Here is a 17,642-nt window from a genome sequence, read left to right on the forward strand (position 1 = left end):
CCAGGGCAAGGCTGGGGCCTCTCAGGCCCTCCCCAAGGCACAGGGTGCAGCCCAGCCTCAGCTGACAGTGAAGCCTGCCCAGGACTGATAGTTGTAGGGCTGGACCTGTTCTCCCCCCTGCCTGGAAGGGCTGGTGATGCTGGGCAAAAGCTCACGTGGTGCTACTGCAGGGAAAGCACGGGGACAGCTCTCATACAGGAGAGATTCAGGAGCTTAAATGTGGGTAAAATACAACCTCTTTAACGCCCCCTCTCGAGGGTAGAGCAAAATGCCCCATCCCCATCCCTGCACCACAGGCCCCAGCGTAAGGCACAGGTGTGGGCTTTTATCAGGGAAGCTGGTCATGTCCAGAAACAAATCCAGCACACGGTGCCAGGGAAGAGCTTTTATTTCGCAGCCAGCAAAGCTCAGCAGGGTCCAGCTGAAAGGCACTGGAGCCGATGAGTCAGGGCAGGGAGGCAGCGGGCTCTGCTGCACAGCGGGGTGGTGGCCCCAGGGTGAGGACAGCATTGTTCCTGTGCCCTGGGGCTCCCTCTCAGCATACAGCAGCCCCGCTGCCTGGGCTGTGCCTTCTCGTCAGTGGTCCAGCAGCCTTCCCCCATCCAGGGGTAGTGGGCCCTGCTCAGGGCAGGCTGTGCCCCAGGGTTGTGGTCCTGAGCTCTGTTTTCTCTGCACTGCCCTGGGGGTGCATCACCCCCTTCCCTGGCTGCTACGGGGTAGGGGGCTACTTCTGCCCCTCCGCCCAGCTCCTCATCTGCCCCTGAGTGCCCAGCCTGGGACACTGCCCCAGGGGTGAAGCTGTCTGGGGGGGTGTTGCCTTCCCCAGCATTTCCTCAGCGGCTGCCTGCTTGCTACTCCCTGCAGCTCCTCTCTTCCAGCGTGTCTGTGGGTGTTTCGTCCTCTAGCTCCGGGAGCCCCTCAGCTGGCCCTGGTCCCTCTCTGGGTGGCCCTGGCTCTGGGGCTTCGCCTGGCTCAGCCCCGGTCACGCTCCCTGTGTCAGCTCCCTCTGCCCCACCGGCTCCCTGCTCCAGCCCCTGTCTGAGCCCTGCTGCCTCATCTTGCCCTACAGCCAGCTTTTCCACCTCTGCTGCTGGGCCCGCCGCCTCCTCCTCCGCCTCCGCCTCTGCCTCCTCCTCCTCCTCCTCTGCCTCCTCCTCCTCCGCCTCTGCCACCTCCTCCTCCGCCTCTGCCTCTGCCACCTCCTCCTCCTCTGCCTCTGCCACCTCCTCCTCCTCCTCCTCCTCTGCCACCTCCTCCTCCTCCTCCTCTGCCTCTGCCACCTCCTCCTCCTCTGCCTCTGCCTCCTCCTCCTCCTCTGCCACCTCCTCCTCTGCCTCCACCTCCGCCTCCTCTTCCTCCGCCTCCTCTGCCTCCGCCGCCTCCTCTGTCACCTCCTCCTCCTCCTCTGCCTCCTCCTCCTCCCCCGCCTCCTCTGCCTCCTCTGTCACCTCCTCCTCTGCCTCTGCCTCCGCCCCCTCCTCCTCCTCCTCCTCCTCCGCCGCCTCCTCCTCCTCCTCCTCCTCCTCCTCCTCCTCCTCTGCCGCCTCCTCCTCTGCCTCCCTCCTTGCTCCCCAGCTCTCTGGTTCCACCCCACAGGTACCCAGGGTTGCTTCTTCTGACAGTCCCATCCCATCTCTTGCTTCCAGCTCTACCCCCACAGGCTGCCCCTGGGCTGCTTCTCCGTCTGGTGCTGCCCCTTCACACCCAGCCCCAGGAGTCCCTTGTTCTGCTTGCTCAGCCCCTGGTTGTTCCTTGGTCCCTGCACCCTGCTCCCCTTGTGCAGGGGTCTCTGGGACACCGAGCTCACCCTGGGGTGCCTCTTCCTGCAGCATCACCCTGTCACCCACCTCCCTCCTCTCCTGCCTCATGCTGACCCGTGGCCCCCGGGGTGGCTGGAAGAGTCCCTGATAGCGCTTCCGATCTTCCACGTGCTTCTTCCTCATCCTCTCCCCCAGCTGCTTCATCTCCTTCTTCACAGCAGCCGCCATGGAGGGGTCAAGGTTAGACGCTCGCAGGAAGTCCTCCCGTGCCTCCCGCTCATTCCAGACAGCAGCGTGGGCCTTCGCCCGCTTGAAATAGGCCTTGGCATTGTCTGCCGGGAGAGGAGAGACCCCCGTGGGGGTCCTGTAGCTCAGTGCCACCAGCCACAGGAGCTGGGGACCCTGGGGACAGAGAGCACAGGTGCCATCGCAGGCAAGGGAAGAGAGGGGGAAGACAGTTGTAGGTCGGGGTACTGTCATGGGCAGGGACATCTGGGGAGGTGATGTGCAGGGATCGTCATGCGCAAGGGGAACCATGGTGGGCAGTGGGAGCTGGATGGTGTGGGACAACATCATGGGCAGGGTGACCTAGAGGACACGGGTTGCAGGTGCCATTGTGGGCAGGGAAAACCAGGGCAGGGGCAGGGGGATTTGGGACACAGGTTCTGCAGTGGACATGGGGATCCAGATGACCAAGGTACCATCACAGGTAGAGGGATGTGGGATGAGCATTGTCATGGATGGGGGAGCCAGAGGACAGTGTCCATGGGGGCTATGGGCACAGCGGGGGGTGGGGGGTACCGTTGTGTTTCTGGAGGAGCTCCGTCATGTGCTCCAGCACCTCATAGTACTCGCCCAGCTCCAGCTGGCACTGGCAGTAGTTGAGCACCAGCGGCGTGACCAGGTTCTCCAGCTTCAGCCAGCCCTCTTCCCACGGCTTCTCCTGCCCCAGGGAGCCACAGTGGGTGGTTCACAGCTGCACCCAGGGCCCCCAGGGGAGTGCTTCACTGAGGAAACCCAGCCAGGGATGACAGGAGGTGGCTGGGTCCCACTCACCTTAGCCTGGAGGTTCCTCAGGCAGATGACAGCCTCCTGGTACTTTGCCGCTGCCTGCCCAAACTCCTTGCGGAGGACGAGGCGGTTGCCCTCACTGTGCAGCACAGGCACTGCTGCCAGCTTTTCCTCCTTGCTCATCGCCCAGGTGTCCCGCTTGTACGCTGAGGGCTCCTCCACCTGCACAGGCACCAGGAGCTGAGCTGCCTGCCCCGGCAGCCCCTGTGCTGGCAGCCATCCCCACCATCCCCCTTACCCGGAACAACTCCATGATGAAGATGAGGGGCTGCGGTGTCCGCTGCAGCTCGTCCAGGTCGTCATAGCCCGTGCTGTGGTAGTCAAACATGTTGCCCATGCCGCAGCGGTGATTCTGCCCTTCCAGGGGGTCCTGGCCCTCTGCGATCCTCCGCATGCCCCTGGAGACCAGGGCGTACATGCCCGTGTGCTGCAAGGAGGGGGAGCACCCTGCTCAGCTGCATGAGGCCAGCCTGCACCCCCTTCCTCTGGGGCAGCGCCCCTGCTGCTGTGGCTAAGTGACACCTGTGCCCCCTGTGCTTGCACCAGGCAAGGCTGGAGCACCTCTGGGTGCATGGTGTTGTGCCCTGGCTCTGCAGAAAGGAGGGGGAGTGGGTGCCCACGGGCCCCTCACTCACGATGGCGTCGCACCAGAACTCGGCCACCTCCCCGGCTCTCATGGAGCTGAGCAGCGTCTCCCAGATCTCCAGCTTGAACATCTTGCCCACGATGAGCTCCATGGGGATGCCAGCTTCCCGGCTGTCATCGATCACTGTCCGCTCAAAGTCATCCTTCAGCGTCTGGAAGTGGAAGGTGATCTGCCCCAGAGAAAGCTCAGTGTCAAGCCGGGGCAGGCACCACAGTGAGAGCCCTCCATCCCCTCACCAGCCCCGAATCCCTCTGCCACGGGGCCAGGATGTGGGGCCAAGCCTGCTCCCAGTAAGGTGCTGGTTTGATTGGCAGCTCTCCATCCACAGCAGGAGATTGTGCCTCCTACCCACTTGCTTTGACAGCAAGCAGATGGTGGAGTATCTTAACACCCATCGGTACTACATCCTGCTGCTCTCTTTGGATCCCCCTTTATAACCCAGTACACGGCGCTCCCACAGCATACACCAGGACCTGGCAGTACCCACACTCATCTGCCCATACCCCTGGGCTGGGAAATCTCATAAACCCCCCCAGAGCTCCCGCCTTGCACCCCTCACTCCTGTTTGACACACATCAGGAAAGGCAGATTTCCAGCAACCCATCGTAGGTGCTGAGCTCCGACGGCCCCAGGAGCGAGGGAGGAGGCAAGTGACAGCACCAGTGCAAGGTGAAGGCAGTGGGCAGTACCAGCGGTCACTGTGAGAAAAATGGGGCTGCACGTGCCCAGAACAGCCCTTCCTGCCCCCGCCTTGCGAGGGATCTCCTGGAGATGGGACCTCCCCAAACCACAGATCTGGAGCTCAGCTTGTGAGCAGGGAATCTAACCGTAACGGGCAGGGTGTCGCACCCACTCCCCTCTCCTAGGGCTTTGGGGTAACAACCAAGACAACTTACCTTGCTCCCATCCTGCAACTTCGGCAGCTCCCCTTGGCCTCCGTGCAGAATCTTCTTTTTGACCCCTTCCACATTCAGCAGGTAGGTTTCCTCCATGGCCGCTCCTGCCAGCCCCCAGAAGCAGGTCACAGCCTGACACACATGGGTGCACTCCGGCCCTTCCCAAGCTCCCTGTCTTCCTCAGGGTATCTCCCTTTCTTGACTATCTGGACGCATCATCTCCCAGGGCTGCTGCTGGCCTCTCCCTTTCTGTGCTGGGGGCAGAGCTTGGAAGCCTTCTCCCCTTCCCCTGCCCTTTAGGCTGCAAGAGGGATGTCCTGCTGTGGCACACCCTCGCTGACGCCCCTGGTGCCCTCCGTTGCGTTCTGGAACTGCCTTTCTAATCCTCTTTCCACCCTACCAGGTCAATCTGGGATTTGCCTGCCTAGTCTGTAAGGAATTAAAGAAACTCCATGATCAGGAGGGCCTTGTTCCTCCCACAGAGTGACAGCTCGCAGGGTCCCCTTCACACACAGTCTCCCTTTGGCCCAGCCCTGCAAGAAGGATTTCAGCAGTGCTGCTCTGTGCTCCAGAGACCAGAAGGGAACACACCAGGGTTGGAAACAGTACTTTATTGAGTCTGGTTTGCAGACACAAGCATGCCTCAAACACAAGAACAAGCTCCTGCCAGGCCACAGCCCACCAAGAAGATGCAGAAAGCTGCACTGCACTGTCCTAGGGAGAACTAAAGCCCTCTGGGAGAATGGTCCTGAATATTTACAGTAAATCCAGCGTTTCGGCTGCTCTCGCGGGCATAGCCTGACTCTTTAGCTGCCCCAGCCAAACCCAGCACGATGTATGTGAGAGCAGCTCTGGACACGGAGCCTCTAGCACTGCCCAGCAGCACATCTGGCAGAAGTGTGTGAGTACAGACTTCAGCACGGCAGATGAGCAACACTTCCAGCTCTGCTTGCAGGTACAGAGACCCAGGCCTGCTCCTCACTTCTCCATGAGGGACTCCAGCTGCTCCTGCAGGGACGTCATCTGGGAAGAGGGAGGGAGGGATTGCAGTGAGGCGTGGCTGGGACTCACGGCAGCTCCAGCCCAAGCACTCAGGGTTCCTGCAGATCTTCCCCTCACTAGGAGCTGCTGTGCCCGTATGTTACCGGAGCCGTGCCTGGGCACCTCTGCGGCAGAACTCACTGGGGAAGCTGCACAACAGGAACCCAGGAGTGGAAACCTCCTGCCTTAGTGCCTGGTTAAAACTCAGCAGAGCTGCCCAGGCAAGAAATCTGCAACGAGCCTGCAGCTACTGCCTTTCTCATGCAGGTGTGCCAGTGGGTTTCTGTGTCATGTGTTACTCAGCAGCCTTGGACTGCAGACTCGACACGTTTTGGCTCACTGCACCTCCAGAAGGCTGCAGTCAACCCCATTTCCTACACCTCCTTGTGTCTTGGGAAGCTCCATGCAACTACACATGAGGTACAACCTCACCTCACCTGTAACACCGGAGTTCAAAGCAGCTGGTGTGGTGTAAACATTCAGGAAACTTTGTCAGAGGCCAAGCCTAGAACCGTGTTGTGCCCCAGTCCTTCCCACCCACTGGGGGATTTTCCTCACCTGCTGTTTCTCTCGCTCTTCCTGCTGCTTGAACTCATCCAGCACGGCCTGGAGACGGGTCTGCAGAGACAAACACGCCAGACCACAGTTACCAATGTGTTCTCAACTGAAGGGCAGCTGGCACACGTCAAATAGTGCAGCAAGTCCCAAGCTGCACTGACAACCAACCCCCTTACCTCCTGCAGTTTCATGGATTGTTTTGCCTCCATGCAGAAATGCTGGAGTGTGTATGGTCACACAATTATTTTTAACCCAGCAGGCAAAGGCCCCGCTGGCTTTTCCAGGGTAGCAGCTGAATCACCCTGCTGGATCTAATGGCAAGCCAGCGCTAAGCAGAAGACTTGAAGAGACCCCAGGAGAGCTCTCACCTTGAGGGCTAGGTTCTCCACTTTCATGATGAGATCTTCCTGGCGCTTCCTCCTGTCCTGGGTCTCCTGGAGTTTACTTTTCAGGTTGTCAATCTGCTTCTGGATCCCCATGACTGGAAGAGAGAGTGAGCTCGGACCCAGAGCAGCAGCAGAGTGGGCAGCCTGCCTGGCGCCCCGCTGACTCTGCTGCGCTCTGCCGCTCACTCACCTATTTGGTTGGACCCCTCGTTCTCCTGTTGCTGCCCATCGGACTCATTCAGCTTGTCCTGCAGCTGCCTCTCCAAGTCCTCCTCAGTGTCCATGATGTTCAGGTCTTCGTCATCATGATGATCCCTCTCATCTTCATCTTCGCTGCTGCTGCTGATGTCATTAAATATCTCCCGCAGTTCATCATGTTCTAAAGGGTGCAAAAGGGAAGAGGAAAAACACAGCTGATGACCTCCCAGCACCCTTTGCCTGCCAGGAACCACGTAAGTGCAGGGTGCCCGTCTCAGCACCCTCTCTCCTTTGCTCTGCTTAGGGCTTACTCCAGAGAGGATGTGCCCAACCGATTATTTAGTGGCTAGAACGAAAACAACAGCCTTCCCCACTGCACCTGAGGAGCCATGGCCTTGCTTATGTCCTGACATCCCTGGGGAGGAGATGTCCAAGCTGGTGAGCGAACCATGGTTGTCAACTTCTTTTGTTTCATCTTCAGCAATGACTTCCCAGCCTGACAGCAGGAACAGACGAGTCAAGGGAAAAAGAGGAACACGAAAGATGCAGTATGACAAAAGAATGCTAGAAACTGCACATGATTACTGTCCCTCCAAGTCTGGCCTTGCAGCCAGGGACATCCAGGACAAACCATCCCAGCCCCCTTTTTTGCTGACTTCCCCTCTGCTCTTACTTAAGCTCCTGCTCAGGACAACAGTACAATCTGCAAGGAAGGTCAAGAAACAATGAGCTTTCACAGAATCCCAGAATCATCTCGGTTGGAAAAGCCCTTGAAGCTCCTCCAGTCCAGCCATGAGCCTCACCCTGATCATTCCCAACTCCACCAGATCCCTCAGCGCTGGGTCAACCCGACTCTTCAACCCCTCCAGGGATGGGGACTCCTCCCCTGCCCTGGGCAGCCCATTCCAACGCCCAACAACCCCTTCTGCAAAGAAATACTTCCTAAGAGCCAGTCTGACCCTGCCCTGGCACAACTTTGAACAAGGCAAAGATGAAGCTCCAAAACTTCAGTGCCTCTTGTGTGCTTATCTCCCAGTCTCTCACACCCACACCAAGCTGAACTTGTCTCTCATTTCCACAACCTCCAGGGCACACACAGTGTCCTCTCCCCCGCTTGAGCTTTTTTTCTCCTAAAAGGATACGGACACTGACAGCTTCAGCATCTGTGCTCAGGAGACGCTTCACCTCTTTTTCCACATCAGGAGACTCGATATACTGGGCCAGAGAGGGGAAAGAGAACAGAGACACTGTTAAATGCCTCACGCACGCTGCTGGTGCTGATCAACTCCAACCCTCCACCTCTGGACAGAGCCATATTTCAACCCTCTCTTTTATGCTTTCTGCTCAGTCTTTGCTCGTGCTTACCCTGAAAGTAATTTATGCACCTCCAGAAAGCAATCCATCCCTTTTGTACAGAGCTCCTCGGTGGGCTGTGTGCTCTCACTTTTCTACTTATACTACTTATGAAACGAGACTTTCCGTGTGTATGCAGAAAGTCCTTGAGGTACCGTTTCCTGATGGATGGTCAGTTCAACTCCTTCCCATCTCATCCAAAAGAAGGTTTCATTTTTCACTTTTACATTAGCCGAGAATCTCAATGCAGTGACATCAAACCTCTCCTGTGGGCTATAAGAATGTCTCAAGTAATTTGTTTCCCAAATGTCATGTAAAATAGCACTCCATCCTGTTCTCAGAAACTGCAAAGTAGAGAAGAACAAGTCTTCCCAACCTCACGGTGCTGCATCTCCCCAACACCTTGCCTGGCTTCTGCATATGCACAGAGACAGTCTCTGAGCTCCATCTGTTGTCACTCCCCCAGCTGAAATGACAGTTATTCTATTTGTAGTGTTCCTTGTCGGGGAAGTGAACGGGCCATGCATAGAGAGAAGATTTCAGCTGGGAAAGCAGGAATGAGTGAAGCCTCATTTCCATGCGAGTCTTCCTTTCTTCTCTGTGAGCAGGAAGAGATGCACTATGGCAAGGCAGCCGCAGGAACGGAGTCCAGCAGTTCTCTGCACAGAGGATTCTCCCCTCAGGAGCATCTTGGAAAACATGGAGGAAGCACCCAAAGAGGTGTTTAAATCTACTACCCTCCCTTCACCTTCATCTTGGGAAAGGAAACATGTGAAGCAATGTTAAGAAATTACATGTTTTCTGGACTAATAGACAGTTACAGCTCTGAAGTCTCTGACTTCCCATCCCTTGGTTATTGCATCTCTATGTGTGAGAAGCAACCCACCTTCTTCTTAGCTGTCTTCCGGAATCGTCTCTTTCGTACATTTTTCAGGGGAAGAGTGACTGTGACAGAGGAAACAGATTGCATGTGTCAGGCAAAAGGGAGAGCTGCATGCCAAAAGGGAGAAGGAACAGAGAGAGCACTGAAAACGGAGCAGCAGCACAGCCAGGACACGGCAGTGGTGAGTGCCCTGCACAGCTGTGGGGATACTGGTGTGGTGGGATGGAGGGGTTGGGCACAGCCTCTACTCACTGCCATGGTTCCAGATGAATTTCTTCTCTCTGTCCTTGTCCTTCTTCTTGTTTGCCTTGGGGTCAGTGCTCACGGTCTGCTCTTCCAAAGGGGGGTAGAGATCACCATCCACAGTGCAAACAAGCATCTGGAATCCCCACATAAACATAAAGGGTGCTTATCGTAATGCAAGGACAAAAGGATGTGAAAACTTTTCTGGAAAACGAACGGTGACTGCCCACTGCATGTTGTGAGCCAAAGGGACTCACAGCACGGGGCACGAGAAACACAATGTTTCACACCCAGCTCAGTTCCTACCCAAACACAGCAGCAGTTAAGCTGTTACAAGCACAATCACATTTCATGCTTCAGAAATGGGATTTCTAAACCCCAAGCAGGGTGGGGAATTTTAAACTGCTAACATTGCAAAAACACAGAAACTGGCCACGTTACACGGGGTGTCCAGCTGCCAAAGCGTAGAAGGATTTTCCTGGAGACAGGAGCAAGGAATTAAGCTGTTGGGGCAGGCAAGAAGGACAGCCCATACCTGACAAATATCTGCTGTCTTATAGAAGGTTTTCTTGTCAATGGTTTTTAAGCTCTCGATGATGCAGGGCAGATCCACCAGCTTGGCTGCCAGCGGCACCCGGTCTACGCGGACGATCCCGTGGCGCCCATCCGCTGCGGAAAGCCAGGGGACAGGTTAGTGCTGTCACTAAACGGCTAAACTGAGCAACACATTCACAGGGAGCAGAAATTTCACAGGAAAACACTTGCAAGTGGCACAGCCTGTGGACAGTCAGAGGAGTTTTAAGATGCCCTGATCCTCACTCACCGTGTAGCTCAATGGTGAGCCTGTCCTTCAAGTTGACATTTCCAGACTGTACCGCTCGCCGCACGGTGGAGGCGTATTCCTGGGGAGGTTGGACAGACTTATAGCAGGGCTGGGTGTGCTTCCTCTGAGAATCCCTGAAGGCTTCTATCCAACCTACCCAGCTTTAAACACCCCTGCCATCCCAGTGCAGAAAAACGACTGCAAGAGCTCCAATAAAAGCTGCCCCCTCCTCCCGACAGCATGTGAACCCTGCGGCTCTGCCGCTGCCAGCGCCCTTCACACCTCCTGACACCCCACGGCCGGGACAGAGGCGTGAGGCCCCAAACAACCTCACAAATAGCATCGAGTGCGCTGACAGCCACAGCAACTGAAGACCCAGCACTGACTAAAGCTCTACCCGCACAGAAATTTCCTCTCTAACCCTCTAAGTTGTCTTCTGGGCCTCCCGCTCGGGGTGGCAGGAGCACCTCTGAAGAGGGGGTCGTGGAAAAATCTGTTCAAAAGAGTGGCCACGGGCTACTGAGAGGGCTTAGCAGTTCTACTGGATTCTGACTGTTGAGTTGATTTTTGTTTCACTCCCCAAGGTCAAAAGCATCCCCCCTGCTTCCCCGCCCCTCGCCAGGTGCGCAGCTTCCCCGCTGCCCCCCCCCACCTCGCCAGCCCCCTCCCAGCCCGGGGCTGGCCGCGCACACCGGGCCTGTGGCCGCGCCGCCTCTCACCGGGGGCAGCCGCAGCACGAACTGGCTCTCCAGCTCGTGCGGGGCATCGTCCTTGCTCTTACTCATCCCTTCTGCTTCAGCTCGGAAAACGCGACCCGGTCACCTCCTGCCCGGGCCGGGCGCTGCCGCCCAGGGCCGGGGTTGGGGCCTTTCCGGGGCTCGGCGCTGCGCCGCTGTGGGGCGACACCCGCGGCAGGGCCTGGCCGGCGCTCACGGGAGCCCCGGGCTCGCCGCCGGAGCCTCCCCGGCCCAGCTCGGCCGGCCGCCGGCGGAGGCGAGGCCCGGTGCGCTGGCAGCGGCTGCCCCGCCCGTTCCGTTCCGTTCCGTTCCGTTCCGTTCCGTTCCGTTCCGCCCGGGGCCGGGGGAAGGGTGTTGGCGGCGCACAGGAAGCGCCCGGCGGCGGCGCTGCCATGGGGGGCGGCTTCTACGTGGGGCTGGGCCTGGCCCTGGCCTCCAGCGCCTTCATCGGCGGCAGCTTCGTCCTCAAGAAGAAGGGGCTGCTCCGGCTGTGCCGCCGCGGCCGCGCCAGGGCAGGTACCGCCGCGGTACCGGGGCGGAGGAGCGCGGAGCGCCCGGTGCTGGCGGGCAGCCGCGGCCCCCGGGAGCCGCCTCAGCCTCCGGCCCGGGCAGCGCTGGGCCCCGGCCGCCCCCCGCCTGGCTTGTGGGGCTTTTTGGTCTAAAAGTCGGCTTTTTGCACAGGGATAGTCAACAGAGACGCGTTTCAAACTGCGGGAGAACCAGGGGATAAAATCTTTGCTTTTGGGGTAAAAGTACTGGGTGTCTGCCCACGGCTGGGGCAGGGCGCGGTGGGAGGGGGCAGCCTTGTGCTTAGAGATCCGGCTGTCCCCGCTTGCGTCCCCGAGGCAGCTCTGGCAGGATAATGAGCCTTTTTACGAGCTTCATTTCAGGTTTTTTTCTCACTCTTTCTCCCTGGCGTAGGACAAGGAGGTCACGCGTACCTGCAGGAGTGGCTCTGGTGGGCAGGGCTGCTGTGCAGTAAGTACCTGCTCTGAAACCGAGGCAAAACACTTAAAGAGTTTGTCATTGTTCCCACTTGCTTTCGTATTTTATTACTATGATCGTTGTTTGCTTGATTTTTATCTGAGAACGTCGTTGATGTAATTATAACAAATACTCTAAACTCTCATGCATTACCGCTGAACAGGAGTTGAGGAGTTGGTCTGACTGGGTTGGGTCAGGTGCTTCCGAGATGCTCTGCCCGGCTGATGCAGTTATAGCGGCACATCCAGCACTACAGTGCCCTTAGCAGCTCTAATTTACACTTTTCAAGATTAATAACCAATTGTACTGGATTTACCCTTTAAAAAGCTGTAAAAGGTGTTCCAGGAGAAGAACATGACTTATAAATATGAAAAGGGCCAAAACTCCTTTCAGCTTTGAGGACGTTATGGAAATATTTTTCTGTGGTTACTGCTCAGCTGCATAGCCATGTGTGACTAAGGATCACCGTGCGTAACCACGAGCCTTCTCTTCCCAAGAGAACCTGTATCAGGCTTCTTGCTGGTGCTGTGCTTTCCTGGTTACACCACACACCTCAGAGAAACACGGGATGCTCAGGTGGAAATTGAGGCTTTCTTCTGACTGCACTCAAACTTTTATTATGCCGAATTGCTCCTACTTTGATGCTCACCTGACAGTGTTTCTCCTGCAGTGGGAGTTGGAGAAGCAGCAAATTTTGCTGCCTACGCCTTTGCCCCTGCAACGCTGGTAACTCCCCTGGGTGCTCTAAGTGTCCTTGTTAGGTAAGCAGCCTCAGAAACACCCTTCCCTCACCTACCACCCCTTAGTGGTGAAAGCAGCTGCTCTGCTTTCTCTGTCTCTTCCCTCAGGTATTCCATATCTTGGCCTAATTGGTTCTGGGTTTATTTTACTATCTTTCAGTGCAGTTCTGTCTTCCACCTTCCTGAATGAGCAGCTGAATGTTCATGGGAAGATTGGCTGCATCCTGTGTATCCTGGGATCCACGGTGATGGTGATCCATGCTCCACAGGAAGAAGGGGTTTCCAGCCTCGAGTCAATGGCAGAGAAGCTGAAAGATCCAGGTACTTAAAAGGGCTCCTGTCAACTTTAGGCTTGGAAATGACAGTAGAAGGTAGGATACAACTTGGCTAGGTTGGGAAGGACTGAACTAAAGGGTGATTGAGCTGTTTCTTGTTCTGTGCACCAGTGGAGGAAACACTCCTGTGTCCAGGATAGCTTGTAGGTTGCCTTCTGTGGTGGAAAAAGGCTGGAGTCTCCACGCTCTAAATGTGAAAGATTGGTGGCAGTCAAACAGCGTTTAATGCACGTGCTCAGAGGATTTACACCCTATTAACTAGCTCAAAACACAGGGGGACGTGTCAGATTCAGAATGGCTTCGTAGGACTGTCAGGTCCTCTTAACCCCAGATGGAAGCAGCAGACAGGCACCCCACTTCCCAGAGAGGGAGTGTGGGTGATGCTCCCAAGTCACTGGGTCTGTGCCAAAGCAAGAGTGAGAACTTGGGTCATAAACAGTTACCAAGTGTGGGGCTTTTTTTTGTACTGTCTATGAGGTATAGATGCAAAAAGGGAAGAGCATGGGAATTAGCTGCAGCTGTCAGCAGAAAGGGTTGGCCTGTGGCAGTGCCAGGATAGGAGAGGGAATTCCTGTACACGAGGGCGGCAGGGATGTGGCTGAAGCAAGATAGAGGAGGAACTTCAGGCAAAGATGAATGAGCAATTCAAGGAGTTATGCTCAAGATCAAGTAGTCCCGACATTTATGTTAGAGGGTGAATCACGCTGCAAGGATATGATTTGGGCAATAGCATGAATGGCAGAATAAGCCCCAGGAAATGAAGGAGGCACAGGGAGAAGAGTAAAGCAGATTAACAGGTAGATGCTGCTGCTCGTTGGAGGGAGCACTCTGGCAGGGCCTCGCACTCCCGCGATGTGGCACTTTCCTCTTTATCCCACCACAGCCTGCAGAGTTCAGCTAGGGCTTCCCAAGTCTTCTGCCCCCGCCCTGGGTCTCCCGCAGAGCTGTGCTCCTTCGTCTTCCTCGTCAGCAAGCCCCCCACCTCGTCCAGTGCTGTAGCGACTGGCTGTGCCCCTACCCCTTCCAGGAGGGGCAGCTTTATCCCCCGACAGGCTGACTTGTGAGGCCGTGCTGTGATCAGCACTGTAAAGAGCTGCTGTTGTCTCTGTAACTTTGCTCAGGCTGCAGACCAGCTCTGCTTCCCCACTGCGGTCCCTACAGCTGGAAACTAAAGACAGACTGATGGGGCAGTTACCCGCCTGTCCTCCGTCTCTATTTGCTGTGCAGTTACATCTGCTACTGGTGCTACTGTTCTCTGATAGAGCTCTTGAATTCTTCTTTCCCCAAGGATTCATTGTATTTGCTGTGTGTGTCCTGGTGAGCTCCCTTCTGCTTATCTTTGTGGCTGGACCCCGTTACGGACAGAGCAACGTCCTGGTTTATGTTTTGGTCTGCTCCGCCATCGGCTCGCTTTCTGTGTCCTGCGTCAAAGGCTTGGGGATTGCCCTGAAAGAACTGTTTTCTGGGAAGCCAGTCCTGAAAGAACCACTGGGCTGGGTGCTCCTGGTGTGCCTGGTGATCTGCATCAGCATCCAGATCAACTACCTGAACAAAGCCTTGGACATTTTCAACACATCTGTGGTCACACCCGTGTACTACGTGCTGTTCACCACAGCAGTCATGATGTGCTCTGCCATCCTCTTCAAGGAGTGGCAACACATGGTGCTAGACAACATCATTGGCACCATCAGCGGCTTCCTCACCATCGTGTCTGGCATCTTCCTCCTGCACGCCTTCAGGGACATGCCCTTCAGCCCCAACCTCCTGCCCCTCTTGCTGCAGCAAGGCAGGGCAGACCTGCATGCCTCGTGGAGGAGTGCAGACAGACACCAGGCATGTCAGCACCAGCCTCTTCTGCCCTCAGAGGACAAAGGCTCTCAGAGCGCAGAGGAGGAAGAGGAGGAGAAAGGTGAAAAGTGTGTGAGGAAGCCTCTAAACTGCTAGCTTTCTGCTCCCACTGCTGGGCAGTTCTACTGCGAGGTTGAACAAGCTGCCTCAGCTGCTGCTAGCTACTGCTGCACTAGCAGGAGTTGGCAGTTAGCTGCCCTAGGTGTGACGGGTGACCTGCCGCTGCAGGGAGGCTGACAGGGACAGCAGCCTCCTGTGGCTACGGGCAGCAGCCCTGGGAACCACCCGGTTCCTGGAATCCAGAGCCTCTTCACTTCAGGTGTGGAGAGGGCTGCAGCACTAACACAGTGCTAACCCTTACTGAATGTGAGGACCACGCGTTTGGGGAGGCCTCACAGCATTTTTTAAAAATGTACTTGTTATAAAGATTAACAGTTACAGAATAATTTAACATTGCGCTAAGATTACACGGAGAGAAGATGGATGTCTGGCTTTAAAGATGACATACCCAGAATATTAATTCAAAAATTCCTCTGTCAAGTACTTGTTTTGCTCACTCTGCTAGAATTTATTTACAGATTCGCATCCAAGAACAGAATACAGCCAAAACTCAAAAACTTCAGTGGTGCTGCCACATGCTGCTGTGGCTCTTGGGGAGGGAGCAGCCCCTTCACGCAACATCTGCTGTGCAGGTTGATGAAGCACCTGCTTACCGTGTTCTATTAAAACCCTGTTTGTTCAGTTACCAAGTGGCTAGTGATCCATTTGTACTGAGAACTGAGCCAGCACTGAAAGGTGTAAAGGATTACAGGGGGAGGAAGAACCGTGTGGATGCTTGAGACAAACTTGATAGGGAGAAGGAATCACTTACCCTGGGAACAGGAGTGACCTAAGAGTCCTTAGCTGCTGAGGTAAGTTTCTGAAAGGTAACTAGACAGCTGTGTCCTCACTTACGTGGGTTTTGTATCTGCATAGCTCTGCTTAACAGAGCCTGCGTTTGTTCCCAGGAAGGCTGCTAGCTACAAGCCACCCGTGTTAGGAACTCGGGTGCCCGGTCCAGCCCCCCACGGCAGATGGGCACGTGCAGAACTGCTTTACCAGGTTCCTGTGTAGAGGTCCCAAGACACGGTCAGGGGGTCGCTCCAGGCTTCCCAGAGCCGTGCTGTACGTAAACACTGCTGAAATGCTGTGCTGCCTTTCCAGAGAGCGGATCAGTCCTCTGTTTATCCACTTAGAAGCTCCTCTGTGTCCTGGGGGCAGAGGCCCAGAAGACACAGCCAGAGGCCTCCTTCCAGTGACCGCCACAGGTAAAGCCGCATGAGGTCAGGAAGTAGCTGGTTACTTATTTCCTGCATTTAGTCTCTCTAAAGAAACTACACCTTTACAGGACAGCAGGAACCTTTTGGGGAAGAGGAGGAACGGCCACAGCCTCTCCCAGAAACAAGTTTGATTCATGGCACCAAATTAATTGAGCAACAAATCAGCACTCAGAGCAAACCTTCTAGCCAGAAGACAATTATGCCCTCTCCCTACTAATTTTGCAATAAACGGGATCCCTGGGAAGGAGGGGGAGTGACAAGAAGGCCAGATTTCCAATTCTCAGTGGTCATCTACCTGAACAAAGGAGAATCTCATGTTAAAAATTGACCCAGTTAATATTTATTACGTTGACCAGGGGAAAGCAGTTAATGGAGCAAGTCAGTATTGACAGAGTTGTGCTGCAATCTGAAAATCTGTCACTTGGCCACATGAATGATTTACCTATGGAAGCCTGAAAGTATTTTCCAGTAGTGACAGTGCCTCGGATGATCCCTGTGCCCAAAACCTCTTCTGGCGAAGGGTACCTGTACCGCGCTGCACAGCGACGGCGCCCGCGGGGCTTGTTAGCATCTACCCCGGAGGGGTGGTTTTGTGCAGCACCGTGTAAGTCAGCAGTCGCAGGCTGGCCTCGCCCAGAGCTGAGGTTCACATCAGCGCTGGGAGCACCCCCCGATGCGAGCATCCTCACCCCTCCGTTCCGCTGAGCGTGCGAGTTCCAAATGCTCCCTGCGTAGCATCGGTAGCCCTGGAGTCCCAGCACAAAGACGGCTACTGGCCCACGGGGCCGGGAGGGCCACATCACCCCGAGGCGGAGCAACTGTGCCTCTGTCGTGGGCTCTCATCTGGCTGCAACTTCCCCGAGACTGGCATTTAATTAAATCCTAAACCCCAGAGCCGACGCCGGCTCGTTCAGGCGGCAGAGTGACCCGGAGCCGGCGCGGCGGAGGGCCCGGCCCCGCGGGGGCTGGCCGGTGTCCCCTGGGGCACGGCTCCTGCTCAGTCGGACAGGCTCTCGGAGAAGGCCGACTTGGACTTCTGCGTCTGCTCTAGCCGGTTCAGGATGAACTGGCTGGTGTCGATGAAGCGTTCCACGCAGTTCACGAAGCACGTCTCGGCCCGGCTGTCCAGCTTTGGCCCCGGCTTGTCCATGCACTTCTCCTGCACACAGCGGGGCACCCGTTGGCCCGGGGGAAGCGTGGCCCGACCCTCCCGCCCCCCGCGGCCGTGCTTCCCGCGCTTCTCCAGCCCTCGGGCACACCGGCGGCATCCCCCCTCGGGAACCTCCTCCTCTCGGGCGCATCCCCCCGGCCGCCGCGCGGGGCTCCCCCCGGCCTGGCCCGTTCCCGCGGGCTCACCGGAGCGGGGACTGCTTCCCACGGCGACTCCATTTTGTCCCCAGCTCCCTCCTCCCCCCCGGGGGCAAAGCTCAGCGCAGCGTCCCAGCCCGCCTGCCCCACCACCGCGACCCAACCCCGCCCCGTCCCTCCCGGGCCCCGGAGCCGGCGGCCCCGCCCGCCGCTCGCGGGCCGCCCGTACCCAGCAGAGCTCGGTCATCTGGTGCACCAGCTGCTGGAAGCGCTGCTTCTGCGTCTCCACCTCGATGAAGCGCTGGAGCTGGGGGTCGGCACCGCCCAGCCCGGCGGCGGACGGCGCGTCCATCCCGCTACCGGCGCTACCGGTACCGCCGCGACCTTCACGTGTCGCGCCGCGCCGCCGCCGCGCACGCGCTGACCCCGCCCCTTCCGCGCGCCCCGCGCATGCCCGCGCGCGCGCGCCCCCCGCCGGCGGGGCGGGCCGGGCCGGTCCCGCCGAGGAGGCGT

General features: G+C 57.0%; 4 protein-coding genes across 4 annotated transcripts; 1 reads left to right on the forward strand and 3 right to left on the reverse strand.

Annotated features, from left to right (window-relative positions):
- Positions 1-57: 57 nt before the first annotated feature.
- On the reverse strand, positions 58-4,830 carry LOC141927692 (aryl-hydrocarbon-interacting protein-like 1). The gene is made up of 8 exons (XM_074834945.1): positions 4,374-4,830; positions 3,467-3,646; positions 3,070-3,258; positions 2,817-2,993; positions 2,562-2,703; positions 1,473-2,092; positions 695-773; positions 58-164 (listed from the first exon to the last, which is right to left on the reverse strand). The coding sequence occupies exons 1-8, from the start codon at positions 4,467-4,469 to the stop codon at positions 58-60; spliced, it is 1,590 nt and encodes a 529-aa protein (XP_074691046.1). The 5' UTR covers positions 4,470-4,830.
- A 139-nt stretch (positions 4,831-4,969) lies between these two features.
- On the reverse strand, positions 4,970-10,856 carry TAF7L (TATA-box binding protein associated factor 7 like). The gene is made up of 11 exons (XM_074835090.1): positions 10,578-10,856; positions 9,859-9,937; positions 9,571-9,704; positions 9,045-9,171; positions 8,796-8,854; positions 7,699-7,771; positions 6,936-7,052; positions 6,549-6,737; positions 6,341-6,453; positions 5,973-6,032; positions 4,970-5,396 (listed from the first exon to the last, which is right to left on the reverse strand). The coding sequence occupies exons 1-11, from the start codon at positions 10,641-10,643 to the stop codon at positions 5,352-5,354; spliced, it is 1,062 nt and encodes a 353-aa protein (XP_074691191.1). The 5' UTR covers positions 10,644-10,856; the 3' UTR covers positions 4,970-5,351.
- Positions 10,857-10,944: 88 nt separating this feature from the next.
- On the forward strand, positions 10,945-15,248 carry LOC141927808 (magnesium transporter NIPA2-like). Its single transcript, XM_074835089.1, has 5 exons — positions 10,945-11,111; positions 11,517-11,573; positions 12,250-12,340; positions 12,480-12,640; positions 13,943-15,248. Exons 1-5 carry the CDS (start codon positions 10,988-10,990, stop codon positions 14,596-14,598), a joined length of 1,089 nt encoding a protein of 362 aa, XP_074691190.1. The 5' UTR covers positions 10,945-10,987; the 3' UTR covers positions 14,599-15,248.
- An 890-nt stretch (positions 15,249-16,138) lies between these two features.
- TIMM8A (translocase of inner mitochondrial membrane 8A) lies at positions 16,139-17,549 on the reverse strand. The gene is made up of 2 exons (XM_074835092.1): positions 17,359-17,549; positions 16,139-16,980 (listed from the first exon to the last, which is right to left on the reverse strand). Exons 1-2 carry the CDS (start codon positions 17,479-17,481, stop codon positions 16,819-16,821), a joined length of 285 nt encoding a protein of 94 aa, XP_074691193.1. The 5' UTR covers positions 17,482-17,549; the 3' UTR covers positions 16,139-16,818.
- Positions 17,550-17,642: the final 93 nt, after the last annotated feature.

This window comes from Strix aluco, chromosome 10, assembly GCF_031877795.1.
Source record: "Strix aluco isolate bStrAlu1 chromosome 10, bStrAlu1.hap1, whole genome shotgun sequence".
NCBI lineage: Eukaryota > Metazoa > Chordata > Aves > Strigiformes > Strigidae > Strix > Strix aluco.